The 18,562-nt window shown below is 39.3% G+C and overlaps 1 protein-coding gene across 1 annotated transcript in view; it reads left to right on the top strand.

Annotated features, from left to right (window-relative positions):
- LOC128695095 (speckle targeted PIP5K1A-regulated poly(A) polymerase-like) overlaps positions 1-18,562 on the top strand; it is a 121,488-nt gene that overhangs the window by 80,621 nt on the left and 22,305 nt on the right. The window contains exons 5-6 of the mRNA XM_070091432.1: positions 3,173-3,324; positions 15,186-15,262. Coding sequence (XP_069947533.1) covers positions 3,173-3,324; positions 15,186-15,262 — 229 coding nt within the window. The remainder of the gene's footprint in view (positions 1-3,172; positions 3,325-15,185; positions 15,263-18,562) is intronic.

The following is an 18,562-nucleotide window of genomic DNA, read 5'->3' as shown; positions in this document are numbered from 1 at the left end:
TTCCTCCTGCCCCCACCCTCCTATAACCACAAACTTCTGCCCCACATTCTAATACTGCATTTTTAAAACTATTCCAACCCTCTTCAACCCCCCCACTACTCATCTTTGCACTAGCCCACCTTTCTGCCAATAGTCGCTTATATCTCGCCCGAACTTCCTCCTCCCTTAGTTTATACACTTTCACCTCCCTCTTACTTGTTGTTGCCACCTTCCTCTTTTCCCATCTACCTCTTACTCTAACTGTAGCTACAACTAAATAATGATCCGATATATCAGTTGCCCCTCTATAAACATGTACATCCTGGAGCCTACCCATCAACCTTTTATCCACCAATACATAATCTAACAAACTACTTTCATTACGTGCTACATCATACCTTGTATATTTATTTATCCTCTTTTTCATAAAATATGTATTACTTATTACCAAATTTCTTTCTACACATAGCTCAATTAAAGGCTCCCCATTTACATTTACCCCTGGCACCCCAAAATTACCTACTACTCCCTCCATAACATTTTTACCCACTTTAGCATTGAAATCCCCAACCACCATTACTCTCACACTTGATTCAAAACTCCCCACGCATTCACTCAACATTTCCCAGAATCTCTCTCTCTCCTCTACACTTCTCTCTTCTCCAGGTGCATACACGCTTACTATAACCCACTTTTCACATCCAATCTTTATTTTACTCCACATAATCCTTGAATTTATACATTTGTAGTCCCTCTTTTCCTGCCATAGCTTATCCTTCAACATTATTGCTACTCCTTCTTTAGCTCTAACTCTATTTGAAACCCCTGACCTAATCCCATTTATTCCTCTCCATTGAAACTCTCCCACCCCCTTCAGCTTTGTTTCACTTAAAGCCAGGACATCCAGTTTCTTCTCATTCATAACATCCACAATCATCTCTTTCTTATCATTTGCACAACATCCACGCACATTCAGACTTCCCACTTTGACAATTTTCTTCTTCTTATTCTTTTTAGTAATCTTTACAGGAAAAGGGGTTACTAGCCCATTGTTCCCGGCATTTTAGTTGACTTTTACAACACGCATGGCTTACGGAGGAAAGATTCTTATTCCACTTCCCCATGGATATAAAAGGAAAAGTAATAAGACCAAGAACTATTAAGATAAAATCAAAGAAAACTCAGATGAGTGTGTATAAATAAACGTGTACATGTATGTGTAGTGTGACCTAAGTGTAAGTAGAAGTAGCAAGACGTACCTGTAATCTTGCATATTTATGAGACAGACAAAAGACACCAGCAATCCTACCATCATGTAAAACAATTACAGGCTTTCGTTTTACACTCACTTGGCAGGACGGTAGTACCTCCCTGGGTGGTTGCTGTCTACCAACCTACTACCTATAGTTTAAGCTTCTGATGATTAAAAAGAAATATAATTTTGTCAGCCAAGTCTCATTCATTTTGTTCCAACACTCTTGATAAAGGAGGTGCTCGTTAACTCTTTCAGGGTCCAGACCCCCAATCTGAAACTTGCCCACAGGGTCCAAGAATTTAAAAAAAATAAAATTGTTATTTTTTTTCCTCATGAAATGGTAGAGAATCTTTTTCCGAAGGTAATAAAACAAAAAGTACAAAATTTGATGGAAAATTGATGAAATTACACTCGCGAATTTTGCTGCGTCGGCAATTTTACCCACTTTGACTCCCATTTTTGGCCAGTTACATTATTCCAATTGACCAAATTCTTATCTATTTTGCTAGTATTGCTTCCATTTTATTGACTAAGCATAAAAAATCTCCCAGTCAACTGCTTCAACTACCCAGTAAAGTGATCAGAAATTGGCATTTTAACCAAATTCACACAAAGTTCAAAATATTCTGGTTTCAAAATAGGGTCCAGAATAAATAATGCAGGCATTCTTGGCACTAAAATAACATTTCCTCTGTTTATTAGTTATGTTTCCACAACATTTAGGAACTCATCATGCCTATATCAAATGAACATGTACCAAAGAAGACCTTGGCTCCCAGCAGTATTGTGAGAAGGCAGACTTATATAATTCTTCTATACATATCTAAATTGTCTGTATGACTTGAATTTTGGATGATTTATGCATGAGGGGGTGATTATGTCATGTTTAGTGGAAGAGAAACTATCACTATTCTTTGGCCAAATTGAATTTAGACTTGGGGAAATAATGTCTCCACCACTTGCAAAATCTTACTGATGTCTTTAAAATATGACTACCTATCTTTTTTTTTTTTTTAGCATGCTGATTGTCTCCTACTGAGGCAGGGTGGCCCAAAAAAGAAAGACTCTCACCATCATTCAACACTTTCACCATCATTCACATATAATCACTGTCTTTACAGATGTGCACAGTTGTGACAGTTCAGATGTCACTCCAAACAGCAAATATCCCAATCCTCTCCTTTAAAGTGCAGGAATTGTACTTCCCACCTCTAGGACTCAAGTCTGGCTAACTGGCAGAAAACTTGCCCATACATCTCACTTATTCACTCCATATTATCAATCACCGATATATTCAACAATTGTAGAAGTACAGCTAGAGCAGATATATCATTGTTAAAGGCACAGAAATGTGTAATTACACTAATTATCATAATAAAAGATGTATGTAATTTTCTCCTACTGAACTCATGTGCATTCTTGATCTTAGTGCATCGAATATTATCTTCAGACTTTTCATACAAGTGTTGTATATAAATTAAGTGTTCATAAGTTATATATATTTTTGCTAATATTATTTATGTAAGGAAAATGCTATATATCTGAAGGTTTTCTGTATGACACTTCCAGGGGTCAATGCCCCTGTGTACCGGTCACAGACCATGCCTCCTAAAGTGGATACGACTTGTGCTTGTTTAGCAAGACTAGTGGTTTACTGGGGGCTGGAAAGGGGGGGATGAAGCCCCTCTAGTGGCTCAGAAAGCAAATCGTGGAAATCTGTTAAGGGCATTACCCAGATTTTATACACTTTATCAATTGCATTTACTCAGAATTGCACTGTGATATTACTTGATAAGAAGGTTTGCTGTATTTTATTTGGTGAGTCAGATAATGTTAAAAGTTTTAAGATTTTATTAATTGCTATTTTATGATTAATATGCTCTGTCCCTAAGGTGAGTGCCATTAAACTAATAATTTTTCCTTTATTTTTGCCAACAGGAGTAGAATTGTGCAGTTCTTAATGCACCATTTTTCTCGTGTGTTTGGATTTATCTTCGGATCTTCAGCGAACAATCTGGGTTTCAAGGGATGTGATGTTGATTTGTATGTTGACATTGGGATAAATCCCTGGGCATCATGTTACTCTAAAGGCAAGTGCACTACTTCATTTAAAACAAAAATCAAATAGGCATTGGCTTTTATATCTGTGGTAACAAAAATTATACCTATTCAGGATTCATATTCATATTTATTTAGGTGTGGACTTAAAAATTTACCTTCCTATTGACTTATTTGCTAGGTTAATTAAGCTGTCCTTGACTTTCTGCAGTTACCAAGTGTTCCTCCCTCACCTACTTAGCTAGGTTAAGCTGTCCTTTACTTTTTTGCACTTACCAAGTATCCCTCACCTACATAGCTAGATTAAGCTGGCTTTGACTATTTGCACTTACTAAGTGTCCCTAACCAACATAGCTAGGTTAAACTGGCCTTGAGTTTCTGATAGTGCTGATAGTGCTGCTGATAGTGCTGTCCTGGGAGACAGTAATGGTGAAGCTGGAGGTGCTGTCCTGGGAGACACTAATGGTGAAGCTAGAGATTTTGTCCAGGTAGTCGGGAATTATACGCAGGAAGGAATACATATAAATGACCTCATAGGGGACAGGAGCCGTAGTGGGGAAACAAGTGTAGTCAAAGATAAGATAAAACCAATATTGCAAACTAGAAATACCACAGGAAATAGCAAACAAGAGGACTCCACTAGCTATAGTGAGGATATATTACCAAAAACAACTGGTGGGAGCTCCATTGTTGGTGCTAGGGAGGATAGGAATAAGACAGGGAAACATGCACCAACAGGGAATACAGTCACAGAAACCCAAGGCAAACGGAAACCAAGCCTGTGCACATACTATGCACTTGGTATCTGCAGACATGGGAAATCTGGAAAAACAGACGGGACGTGCAACTATGACCACCCTAGAAAATGCCATGCCCATATGACAACAGGAAAATGCAAACTCCCTTCCTGTAAGCTTTTTCACCCTGAAATGTGTACCTCTTCAGTACAGGAAAGACTGTGCTATAACTTAAATTGCCAGGCACACCATCTAAAGGGTACAAAAAGATACAAAACATCCAGGCCATGGGAAAACCTGGGTAGCCACAGCCACTCAAGAGGGAGAGGTTTTTTAGTGCCAGGAAGGAAAAAAACTGGCAGGAAATGGCAGAAATCGTACAACAAATCCAGTCATTCCTGGAGTGGAACCACAGTCGATGGCCTCCACTCCAAACCAACAGATACAGATACTAATGCCGGAAAAAAAATCCCCCCCCAGTACCAACAATACCACCAGTCCGATGACATTCTTCTTTGCAAATATACAGGGTCTAAAGCCAGCAACAAACAACAAAATACCTTTCATCCGTGGACTGCTTGCAGAGGCAAAGGCAATGTTCGCGGCTTTCACAGAGACCCACATAAAGGATCACTTAGACAATGAAATATGGATCCCAGGTTACAACCTATACAGATGTGACAGAGTGAACAGGCAAAAGGGGGGGGGGGGTGTTGGCCTGTACATTGCAGAGTCACTTGTGTGCACAGAACTGCTTAATGCCTCAAATGATGTAGTGGAAGTTTTAGCAGTAAAGGTCGAGAACCAAAACCTAGTCATTGTGGTAGTCTACAAGCCTCCAGATGCAACATCCCAGCAATTCCAGGAACAGCTGTTAAAAATTGACCACTGTCTGGAAAATCTTCCAGCTCCTGCACCCAACATCTTGCTCCTGGGGGATTTCAACTTAAGGCACCTAAAATGGAGGAATATAGCAAATAATATTGTTGCAGTAATAACACCAGGAGGCAGCTCTGATGAAAATTCACACTCACACGAGCTTTTAAATCTCTGCACAAAATTCAATTTAAACCAGCAAATAATAGAGCCTACTAGACTGGAGAATACACTAGACCTCATCTTCACTAACAATGATGATCTGATAAGAAATGTCACCATATCAAAAACAATATACTCAGATCACAACATAATTGAGGTTCAGACATGTATGCGTGGAGCCCCAGACCAACATAATGAGACTAGTCACGAGGGAGCATTCACCAAATTCAACTTCAATAACAAAAACATAAAGTGGGACCAAGTAAACCAAGTCCTAACCGATATAAGCTGGGAAGATATACTAAGCAACACAGACCCCAACGTATGCCTAGAACAGATTAACTTGGTAGCACTCGATGTATGCACAAGGCTTATTCCTCTAAGAAAAAGGAGGAGTAGATGTAAAATAGAAAGAGACAGGTGCTCCCTTTACAGGCGACGGAAAAGAATAACAGAGCGGCTAAAAGAGGTCAATATATCTGAAATGTGTAGGGAGACACTGGTCAGAGAAATAGCAAGCATCGAACTCAAGCTAAAGGAATCTTATAGGAGTCAGGAATCGCGGGAAGAACTAAAAGCCATAAATGAAATCGAAAGAAACCCAAAGTATTTCTTCTCCTATGCCAAATCAAAGTCGAGAACAACATCCAGTATTGGGCCCCTACTTAAACAAGATGGGTCCTACACAGATGACAGCAAGAAAATGAGTGAGCTACTCAAGTCCCAATATGACTCAGTTTTTAGCAAGCCGCTAACCAGACTGAGAGTCGAAGATCAAAATGAATTTTTTATGAGAGAGCCACAAAATTTGGTTAACACAAGCCTATCCGATGTTATCCTGACGCCAAATGACTTCGAACAGGCGATAAATGACATGCCGATGCACTCTGCCCCAGGGCCAGACTCATGGAACTCCGTGTTCATCAAGAACTGCAAGAAGCCCCTATCACGAGCCTTTTCCATTCTATGGAGAGGGAGCATGGACACGGGGGTCGTCCCACAGTTACTAAAAACAACAGACATAGCCCCACTCCACAAAGGGGACAGTAAAGCAACAGCAAAGAACTACAGACCGATAGCACTAACATCCCATATCATAAAAATCTTTGAAAGGGTCCTAAGAAGCAAGATCACCACCCATCTAGAAACCCATCAGTTACACAACCCAGGGCAACATGGGTTTAGAACAGGTCGCTCCTGTCTGTCTCAACTATTGGATCACTACGACAAGGTCCTAAATGCACTAGAAGATAAAAAGAATGCAGATGTAATATATACAGACTTTGCAAAAGCCTTCGACAAGTGTGACCATGGCGTAATAGCACACAAAATGCGTGCTAAAGGGATAACAGGAAAAGTCAGTCGATGGATCTATAATTTTCTCACTAACAGAACACAGAGTAAAGTCCGAGGCAGCTACGGTGAAAAGCTCTGTTCCACAAGGCACAGTACTCGCTCCCATCTTGTTCCTCATCCTCATATCCGACATAGACAAGGATGTCAGCCACAGCACCGTGTCTTCCTTTGCAGATGACACCCGAATCTGCATGACAGTGTCTTCCATTGCAGACACTGCAAGGCTCCAGGCGGACATCAACCGAATCTTTCAGTGGGCTACAGAAAACAATATGAAGTTCAAGGATGAGAAATTTCAATTACTCGGATATGGTAAACACGAGGAAATTAAATCTTCATCAGAGTACAAAACAAATTCTGGCCACAAAATAGAACAAAACACCAACGTCAAAGACCTGGGAGTGATCATGTCGGAGGATCTCACCTTCAAGGACCATAACATTGTATCAATCGCATCTGCTAGAAAAATGACAGGATGGATAATGAGAACCTTCAAAACTAGGGAGGCCAAGCCCATGATGACACTCTTCAGGTCACTTGTTCTATCTAGGCTGGAATATTGCTGCACACTAACAGCACCTTTCAAGGCAGGTGAAATTGCTGACCTAGAAAATGTACAGAGAACCTTCACGGCGCGCATAACGGAGATAAAACACCTCAATTACTGGAAGCGCTTGAGGTTCCTGAACCTGTATTCCCTGGAACGCAGGCGGGAGAGATACATGATTATATACACCTGGAAAATCCTAGAGGGACTAGTACCGAACTTGCACACGAAAATCACTCACTACGAAAGCAAAAGACTTGGCAGACGATGCAACATCCCCGCAATGAAAAGCAGGGGTGTCACTAGCACATTAAGAGACCATACAATAAGTGTCAGGGGCCCGAGACTGTTCAACTGCCTCCCAGCATACATAAGGGGGATTACAAACAGACCCCTGGCAGTCTTCAAGCTGGCACTGGACAAGCACCTAAAGTCGGTTCCTGACCAGCCGGGCTGTGGCTCGTACGTTGGTTTGCGTGCAGCCAGCAGCAACATCGTAGTTGATCAGGCTCTGATCCACCAGGAGGCTTGGTCACAGACCGGGCCACGGGGGCATTGACCCCCGGAACTCTCTCCAGGTAAACTCCAGGTAAACTTGCTAATTGTCCTCTCACCATCGATAAAGTTATTGTGTTTTTGGAGAGGACTTTTGGGTTATTATTCCAAAGGTTTGATAACCAAAGAAATCCAAGAGTTCAATAAGCCAAGAAACTCAAAGGTTTAGTAACCCAAGAAACCCAAGAGGCTAACCATAGCTCTCCAGCACTGAAACAATGTAGGGATTTGGATGTGCTTCCACTGTGTTATAGATTGACCAATTCTAAGGCCTTATTTACTCATACAACTTTTATGCCATAATTTGTGTGATTTATTTTTGTAAATTTTTTAAATTGAGCCCAAACGGTCATCATTTCTACTTAGGAGTGATTGTGAACAATTGGGAAGCACCTTCTCTCAAGTCTAGAACTAGTGCTTCACATCTCAGTACCTCACTTTCCTTGGAAACAAAGTAGGGTGCTCTCATTTGTTATTGATGAAGAGTTCCTTTGTTGGCTTTACCCTACAGAATACAGATCCTGCATTGTGACTGGCTTCAGAGTAGTAGCAAAATCAGCGAAATAAAAGAGTCCATTAACCTTTTTGTTGTCTCTTACATAGATCTCTGTTATTGACACCAGTGTCACTTTCATAGATCCACATTTTAAGCACAGCGAATATTCTGTGAGTGGTAAAATTTGGCCTTGACTCAAGTGTGTGTACAGTATTTTTGCCCCATGATGGGAAAATCAAATTTGAGGTGTTGTCTAGGATGGCTTTTTTGGTTTCATTGGTTGTTTCTTAAAATCAGTTGATAGAATGGAAAAATACTACTGAAACAGATGTGATTTTGATCAATTTCAGGACTGAAAGTATCATGAAATAGGGCTCAAACTAGTGAAAGTATTTGTTTTTTGATAATTTTCCCAAGGAAGGGTAAGGGGCCCTACCTGCCTCAGTTTATTTTATGAATTTTTACTAAGTTTACTTCAATTATTGGGACTCCCTAAACCATGACCAATCATTCCTGGTTATATTTTATATGAGAAATTGGGTAAATCTATTTTTTTATGTGATGTATTAAAAAGGGAGGGAATATGTAATATAAGAGAGGCCTGGGGATATGATTAATGAGCAGAGAATAGGTTACCTTAGTTGCTGGAATGCATACAATGTTTATTTTGGGATGTGTAATGTCATCGTGGTTGTTTAACATACTTATAGATGGGGTTGTAAAAGAAGTAAATGGAGTTGACAGTTACTCTTTGCTGATGATACTGTGCTTTTGGGAATTCTAAAGAAAAGTTGCAAAGGTTAGTGGACGAGTTTACGGGGGTGTGTAAAGGTAGAAAATTGAAAGTGAACATAGATAAGAGTAAGGTGATGAGGGTATCAGACGATTTAGATAAAGAAAATTTGGATATCACATTGGATGGAGGGAGTATGGAAGAAGTAAATATTCTCAGGTATTTGGGAGTTGACTTGTCAGCAGATGGGTTTATGAAGGATGAGGTTAACCATAGAGCTGATGAAGGAAAAAAGGGGAGTGGTGCATTGAGGTATCTATGGAGACAAAAAATGTTATCCATGGAGGCAAAGAAGAGAATGTATGAAAGTATAGTGGTACCAACACTCTTATATGGGTGTGAAGCTTGGGTTGTGAATGCTGCAGCAAGGAGGAGGCTGGAGGCAGTGAAGATGTCATTTCTAAAGACAATGTGTGGTGTAAATATTATGAGAATTTGTTGTGTGGAAGTTAAGAGGAGGTATGGAGTTAATAAAAGTACATGCATGTATTAGTCAGAGGGCTGAAGAGGGGTTGTTGAGGTGATTTGGTCATTTAGAGAGAATGGAACAAAGTAGAATGACTTGGAGAGTGTATAAATCTGTAGGGAAAGGAAGGCAAGGTAGGGGTCATCCTCGAAAAGCTTGGAGGGATGGGGTAAAGGAGGTTTTGTGGGAGAGGGGTTTGGACTTCCAGCAAGCGTGTGTGTGTGTTAGATAGGAGTGAATTGAGACGAATGGTTTTTGGGATCTGACGAGCTGTTGAAGTGTGAGTAGGGTAATATTTTCTAAAGGGATTCAGGGAAACCAGTTAGTCGGACTTGAGTCCTGGAAATGGGAAGTACAATGCATGCACTTTAAAGGAGGGGTTTAGGATATTGGCAGTACGTATATCCTCTGCAAAGACAGTGATTATGTATGATTTATGGTGAATGTGTTGAATAATGATGAAAGTTTTTTCTTTCTTTTTGGGTCACCCTGCCTCGGTGGGAAATGGCCAATGTGTTAAAAAAAATGTTTTTTTTTTTTTTAATTTTGTGTAAAATTGGCCAAATTTCCGAATTTTGTGCACCTTATGAAGTGGTTCTGATAGTTGAACGAGCAGTTTCTTGTGCTCATTTGATAGAATATAAGACATACTAGTAAAATAGCTAAGAATATGGTTGAATTCATCCTTGAAATTAACTTAAGTAGGACTCAAAATGAGTAAAATTGCCGTTGTGTAAATTGCGCTCAGACTGCCAACTTTATTCCAGTGTAATTTAGTAAGATTTTAATCAGTGTTTCATTACATTCAGAAAAATTCTCTGCCATGGTGAAGAATTTTTTTTTTTTTTAAATCCTGACATTGTCAGCACTTTAACCCTTTCAGTGGCCATCAGGTAGAACTACATCATTAAGGCCAGTGTCCCTCATGTATGTAATTCTATGTCATAAGTTCAGTTAACTCTAAGCTATGAACAGTAAGTTTTGGCCTATTTATGAGAAAATGCATATCTGAAACTTAATCAAAGGAAAGTGCCCTTTTTCAAAGAATATAAACACTCGTGTTAGATGGTACAAAAACTTCATATCATCCCTCCATCCTGATTTATGGAGGATCTCTTCTGTTCCATTAACAAACTGTGCCTTTAGTTCTTCATAATTCTTCATCAGTTGGGATACAATTGGATACTCGATGTTTGGAGAACTGGTTTTAGCACCAAAATTCTCGTCCATTACCCAACGGAGAATCCTGTCCAGAATGTGATGCTGACAACTGATAATTTGTGGTTTGCTAATCCCTTTCTCTGAGAACATTCATTGTAGTTTGGCAACAGCTCCACTCTTTTTCCCTGTGTTAACGTTAGGCTATACCTGTAAATATATTGTCAGACAAGCGGTGCTCACTGATGCACTCCTCTGTGAAATACAGTGAGAAAATTGTGACAACAATAGTAGATGCCAGTATATAACATTGCCATATAGTAATTTTCTGAGTTGCTACTTATGATTAGTAACACAAATATTTTTTGTTTTTTTTTAACACACCGGCCGTATCCCACCGAGGCAGGGTGGCCCAAAAGGAAAAACAAAAGTTTCTCCTTTTACATTTAGTAATATATACAGGAGAAGGGGTTACTAGCCCCTTGCTCCTGGCATTTTAGTTGCATCTTACAACACGCATGGCTTACGGAGGAAGAATTCTGACACACTTCCCAATGGAGATAAGAGGAAATAAACAAGAACAAGAACTAGTAAGAAAATAGAAGAAAACCCAGAGGGGTGTGTATATATATATGCTTGTACATGTATGTGTAGTGTGACCTAAGTGTAAGTAGAAGTAGCAAGACGTACCTGAAACCTTGTGTGTTTGTGAGACAGAAAAATGGACACCAGCAATCCTACCATCATGCAAAACAATTACAGGCTTTCATTTTACACTCACTTGGCAGGACGGTAGTACCTCCCTGGGCGGTTGCTGTCTACCAACCTACTACCTAGCATTGTAAATATTTTTTTTTTTTTTCAACAAACCGGCCGTATCCCACCAAGGCAGGGTGGCCCAAAAAGAAAAACAAAAGTTTCTCTTTTTAAATTTAGTAATTTATACGGGAGAAGGGGTTACTAGCCCCTTGCTCCTGGCATTTTAGTCGCCTCTTACAACACGCATGGCTTACGGAGGAAGAATTCTGTTCCACTTCCCCATGGAGATAAGAGGAAATAAACAACAACAAGAACTAGAAAGAAAATAGAAGAAAACCCAGAGGGATGTGTATATATACATATATATGCTTGTACATGCATGTGTAGTGTGACCTAAGTGTAAGTAGAAGTAGCAAGACATACCTGAAATCTTGCATGTTTATAAGACAGAAAAAAAGGACACCAGCAATCCTACCATCATGTAAAACAATTACAGGCTTTCGTTTTACACTCACTTGGCAGGACGGTAGTACCTCCCTGGGCGGTTGCTGTCTACCAACCTACTACCTATATGTAAATATATGATGATTAATAATTTTCATTAATTTGAGTTGCTAATTAATACTTTCCTGAGTTGCTACTAATGAGTAGTAATGCAGATATATTGTGATTCATAGTTTTTATTTAGGGGTGACTTATTTTGAAAACTCTGACCCTATTTATTGTTTAACCCTTTTGGGTGGGTCCCGTTGTACTTTGGTATTGAAACCCAGGTTGGTCCTGTTCCATACACAAATAACCCGCACATAAAAGAGAGAAGCTTACGACGACGTTTCGGTCCGACTTGGACCATTGACAAAGTCACACTAACCAGAAGTGGAGCAGGACGGCTATATATAGGCAGGAAGAGGTGGTGGTAGTAGTAGTACAAGAATGGTATATAATACCGACAAGATGAAATTAAGACACATGCGCAACACCCGGGCATCCCTATCGTAGACGTTTCGCCATCCCGCCAGCCACTGGATGGCGAAACGTCCACAACAAAGACAACCAGATGCCGCACCTGTGTCTTAATTTCATCAGTAATTGTAGTAGTAGTAGTAGTAGTAGAAGAGGTAGTAGTAGTGGTAGTGGTAGAAGTGGGAAATAAGGAGGATGAGCCAGTCAAAAACAAAGGAAGGGGAGCACTGCAAGAGAGCTAGGTGCCCACTGAGGGAGAGCAAGCGCACAGAGGTGCGTGAAAGGGGAAGTGGTGAAATAAATGAAGAAGGAACAGAAACACGAGACAGAAGAGAGAAAGACAACCCAGAGGAGAAAAGGAAAGAGGAAAGGGGAAGAGGGAGAAGAAAAAGAAAAAATGAGGAGCCAGGTTAAGTCACGGGTGTTATGAAGTTTGGAGCATTTTACAATGTAGTGGGAGAGGAAGGCATCTACAGAGACGAAGCCAGGGCTAAGGTTCATACAAGGAAAGTTGTGTATTAGAGAGGATTCAACTAGACGGTGACTGTTCGAGTTGGAAGTAGGGAAGGACAGTTTTAGCAGAAGACCAGTCAATAGGATGGCTATGATCTCTGACGTGACAGAAAAGAGCATTGTTAGTGTCGGCAAGCCTAACACTATTTTTGTGCTCCCTAAGTGTATCGTTCCAGTCACGGTATTGTGCCTTTTTTGTTATTTTTGGTCCTGTTCTATGTGATGAGCTCAGCTTTCTCAAATAAGCAGTGAGTGGTAAATTTGTACCTAGATATGAGAGAATGGGTCTGTGTGGTAAGTGTGCACCATATAAAAAAGAAAATCCTGCAGCAAGCAGTGCATTATTGTAAAAAAAAACTGCGACTCTGTTTTTGGTCAAAACAGCAACTTTGTTGTGTATTTTCATAGGGTTTATATGACTATTTTCATAGGGTTTATATGGCTGTAGTCTCATTTTCTTGGTCTCATTTGATAGAATGGTAAATATATTACAAAAATAGAGATGATTTTGATTGGTTTCATTAATGAAAGTAGCCTGAAACTGACCTCAGAGTTGTGGAAATGTTTAATTTTTACCGATATTCCAGAGTACACAAATGACATCACTTGTCTAGTACCGGTCCAACTGGTCAGTCTAATACATGTTCACAAATGTGCTGACATTATGTATACAATTATTACAATAAATGCAGTAGTCTGCATAATAATTTTCTATTTTTTTTTTGTGTGAATAAAAATTCAAAATGGAAAGCAAGCGCAATATAAGAGAAGCTTGGGGACGTAGCTAATGAACAGAAGAAATGCTTTTTTATTACAGGTTGGCCATCACTAATCCAGCATCATTGAGACCTGTAGTGTGCTGGAATAGTGAGTTTGCCGGATTACAGAGTGGTTAGGTTAAATATACTTAATTAACCTATCAATAGAGACTCTTTCTGCTACATCTTCCTCATTTTCATCACTGCTTTCTCCTCCACTGGCTAGCTGCTATGGGTTTACAACCATCTGCACAATTTCCAAGTCAGTATAACGATGAAATTTGAAATTATGCTAGCCGAAATTAGTGCCAGATTACTGATGGAACCGGATAACTGATTGTTGGATTAGTGGTGGCATGCTAGCCGAAATTAGTGCCGTATTACTGATTGCCAGATTAGTGATGGCTGATCTGTACCAGGAAAGTCTACATTGTTTATTTTGGACCCTGTTTTTAAATTGGCAGTTTTTTAATTTTGTGTGAAATTGTCCAAATTACCAATTTCCGATGACTTTATTGGGTAGTTGAAATAGGTAAATTAGCAGTTTCTTGTACTCAGTCATTAGAATAGAAGGATTATTAATGAAAAAGCTATGAGTTTGGTCAACTGGAGCAATGGAATTGGCCAAAATTAGTGCTTAATGTCAGCAAAATCGCTGATGCATAAATATCAGAGACTGCTACCTTCATGAGAGCATAATTTTGTAAGTTTTCCAACAAATTTTGTACTTTTGGTTTCATTATCTTTGGAAAAAGATTCTATCATTTCATAAAAAATATAATATATATTTTTTTATTTTCCTACCTTGAGAGCAAGTTTCAGATCGGGGTTTCCGACCCTCAAATGGTTAAAAAAAGTGACTTTCAGGTGTCTTCTCAGATGGTTTTATGGCTTTATCCACTGTTTCTTGGTATCATTTGGTAAAATAGTAGTAGTAGTCTTAAAATAGAGATTATTTTGGTTGGTTTCAGGAGCAGAAGTAGCTTGAAATATAGATTAAACCCAGTGAAAGGCAGGGGAGTGATGGGTACAATAGGAGAACAGTGTTTCACTGTCTATGGTTTTAAGACTTTGTAACGTTTTACCAGAAGATACCAGAAACACTACTTGACTAAGTTTAGCCAAACCATCCAACCTGTGATGGATATGTGGACCAGTGGGCTGCTGCCAGCAACAGCCAAGTTGATCAGGCAAGCACTAGACAGTCTGGCCCAGAGCTGGGCTGTGGGATTACAAAAAATCTCTAATCAAATCAAAGATATATTAAAGGTAAAGTTAGGTGATTGTAAAGGTATTGGGCAGATTATATAAACTCAAAGGTGACTTTTATCTCTAGTGCAGGTAATAGTCAGTGATATTTGTAAATGTATTGTATAAGCAAGAGTGGTATTGACTGGAATTCTTTTGGTGGTTAGGAAGTGTGAAGGTTATACCATAGTGTCAACAACAGCCTTCCCCAGGCATTAAAAATTATAGGTCATACATTCTATTAGGTAGTAAAAGGCATTGGTGATGGCCATGCAAGGAAACCCCCTCTACATCTTTCAAGATTAGTAAGCAATGACCTTTACAATATTGGATATAAAAATCTTTAATGATTTATTGTTTTTTTTGGGTGTCATGAGCTCTTATTTTTTCTCATTTGTTTCACAATATGCATCATGAAATTTCATGTAGAGTTGATTTCTGGAACGTAATCCCCGTGATATATGAGAGCTAACTGTATATTAATTTTATTTGTCTTATAATTTCAGCCGAGTCAGAAAAGAAGGCGAGTGATGTGACGTTTTATCTGGCACGAGAAATTAAGCGTTCAAGAGTTGGCATAAAGGTTTGTTAAGCTTAGTTAAAGACTGTTTAATACATTTTTAGTATTTCATAATCCATGAACTCTTGGCTACAATATGCAGAGCTTTATACTCTATACTTTTAATTGGAATTCATATTTTTTAAATAAAGTCTTCCAGAAATGGTATCAAGTACATCTTATAAATGGAGATAGACTATTAAGGTTCATCACAATATTGTAACTACATGTATATCATTACATCTGGATATCTTAGTTTTTAAAGGAACTACAAGTTTTAATACAATATACAGTACATAAAATGTTCATTTTTTAGCTTGCCAGCTGTGTCCCACCCAGGTAGGGTGACCCGAAAAGAAAGAAACACTTATGCCATCATTCATTCCATCACCGTCTTGCCAGAGGCATTCTGACATTGCAATTTAGATGCCCCTCCAAACTGCACTATCCCCACTCCTCCAAACTGCACTATCCCCATTCCTCCTTTAGAGTGCAGACACTGTACTTCCCACCTCCCACACTCATGTCTGGTTAGCCAGGTTCCCTGAATTCCTTCATAAATGTTACATTGCTTTCACTTCAACAGCACATCATAAAAAACACTTGCCTCCACTCATTTCTTTCTAATACTCATTTACACTTCTTGGATATACAAGCCCCTAATATACAAAAACCTTCTTTACCCATTCCCTCCTACCTTTCCTAGGATGACCCCTACTTCTCCTTACCTTTACTGCAGATTTATACACCCTATTTTGCTCCATTATCTCTAAATATCCAGACAGCCTCAATAACGCCTTCTCAGCTCTCTGCATAATACTTTACCACACACCTCCTTCTAATCTCCAAATTACAAATTCTCTGCATAATATTCACACTAACATTGCCCTCAGACACAACATCTGCATTGCCTTTAGCCTCTTCCTCGCTGCAGCATTTTAAACTTATGCTTCACACCCATATAAGAGTGTTGGTATCACTATACAGTGGAACCTCAAATATCGAACTTTCTTTGGTCCAGAAGTCTGTTCGAGTGCCTTTACCGAATGAATTTATTCCCATCAGGAATAATGTAAATTAGATTAGTCCATTTCAGACCCTTAAAAATACACTTATAAAAGCACTTACAAAAATACACTTACATAATTGGTTGTGTTGGGAGCAGTTCGATTTTTGAGGTTCCACTGTACATTGATACATTCTTCTTTTTGCCTCCCTGGAAAATGTTCATTGTCTCCACAGATGTGATCCTCTCTGTCGTACCCTTAATTCTTTCAATAATAACTCTTATCATACACTTTATTTGGTTTACTCAACAGGCATATTTCCTTATAACTTCATGCCCTATAACTGCATGCCCTCTGCCAGTTCCAAGGCACCTTTCCCCTTTCATTCATTTATTGAACAAATGCATCAACCATTTCAAAAGTTCTTAATCCTCTTTTAACAAACCAGCCGTATCCCACCGAAGCAGGGCAGCCCAAAAATAAAAAAGTTTTTCTTTTTAACTTCAGTAATGTAATAAAGTTGGTAGAATTACCGACAATATGTAAAGTAAAAGGACACAAGTGCAACTAATGTGACATTTATTGTGGCAACGTTTCGCTCTCCAGGAGCTTTATCAAGCCATTACAAACAATACATGGACACAGAGGGTATATAAAGGCTCAGAGTGAGGTGTAATACTAGTGAGGTACCATTTCGATGTTCACTAGTGGTAGTAGTAGTGGTAGTGACAAAAGTAATACAATATGGTAGAGCAATTAATTCGTACATGAGTAAAAGGATATAAAAGCTATTACTTGGGTAACATAAAAATAGGTTGGACAAATATAGAGTGGAATGAGGCAGCTTGTTTCAGTGTTCACTCTATGTGCTTTGTGTAGTATAACAGGAGAGACTATGTGATGGCAGGGTTTACTGTTTTCAGGAGGATTCTTGCTAAGACTTCGGAGATGGTGAAGCTGCCGTTGTTTTGTTTAATTGTATTCAAAACAGCGATCAGTGCTGATTCGAGGCACTTGCGTCTGTGGAAATTAGTTTCTTTGATCACTAATTGGGCGTCTGTGAATTTCATGAGATGATTGGTGGAATTTCGGTGTTGTACACAGGCGTTGTTCAAGTTAGCGTTCCTACATGCGTAAATGTGTTCATTGAGGCGGGTGTCGAGGTTTCTGGCTGTTTCACCTACGTAAATCTTGTCACATCCTCCACAGGGTATAGTGTAATAGCTTTTATATTATAGTAATAGCTTTTATATCCTTTTACTCATGTACGAATTAATTGCTCTACCCTATTGTATTACTTTTGTCACTACCACTACTACTACTACTACTACTACCACTAGTGAACATCGAAATGGTACCTCACTAGTATTACACCTCACTCTGAGTCTTTATATACCCTCTGTGTCCATGTATTGTTTGTAATGGCTTGATAAAGCTCCTGGAGAGCGAAACGTTGCCACAATAAATGTCACATTAGTTGCACTTGTGTTCTTTAACTTCAGTAATGTATACAGTAGAAGGGGTTACTAGCCCCTTGCTTAGTCACCTCTTATGACATGCATGGCTTATGGAGGAAGAATTCTGTTCCACTTTCCCATGGAGATGAAAGGAAATAAACAAGAATAAGAACTAGTAGGAAAATAGAAGGAAATCCAGAGGGGGTTGTGTATATATGTGCTTGTGCATGCATGTGTAGTGTGACTTAAGTGTAAGTAGAAGTAGTAAGACATACCTGAAATCTTGCATGTTTATGAGACAGAAAAGACACCAGCAATCCTACCGTCATGTAAAACAATTACAGGCTTTCATTTTACACTCGCTTGGCAGGACGGTAGTACCTCTATGGGTGGTTGCTGTTTTCCAACTATCTAGCACTCCAAAACTGTATACAGTAAATCTTTCTTTCAACACACTGGCTGTATCCCACAGAGGCAGGGTGGCCCAAAAGGAAAAACGAAAGTTTCTCCTTTTACATTTAGTAATATATACAGAAGGGGTTACTAGCCCCTTGCTCCCGGCATTTTAGTAGCCTCTTACAACACGCATGGCTTACGGAGGAAGAATTCTGTTCCACTTCCCCATGGAGGTAAGAGGAAATAAACAAGAACAAGAACTAGAAAGAAAATAGAAGAAAACCCAAAGGGGTGTGTATATATATGCTTGTACATGTATGTGTAGTGTGACCTAAGTGTAAGTAGAAGTAGCAAGACGTACCTGAAATCTTGCATGTGTATGAGACAGAAAAAGAAGACACCAGCAATCCTACCATCGTGTAAAACAATTACAGGCTTCAGTTTTACACTCACCTGGCAGGACG

This window comes from Cherax quadricarinatus, chromosome 35 (genome assembly GCF_038502225.1).
Source record: "Cherax quadricarinatus isolate ZL_2023a chromosome 35, ASM3850222v1, whole genome shotgun sequence".
In the NCBI taxonomy this organism is placed as follows: domain Eukaryota; kingdom Metazoa; phylum Arthropoda; class Malacostraca; order Decapoda; family Parastacidae; genus Cherax; species Cherax quadricarinatus.
This window is presented reverse-complemented; position numbering and strand designations above follow the sequence as displayed.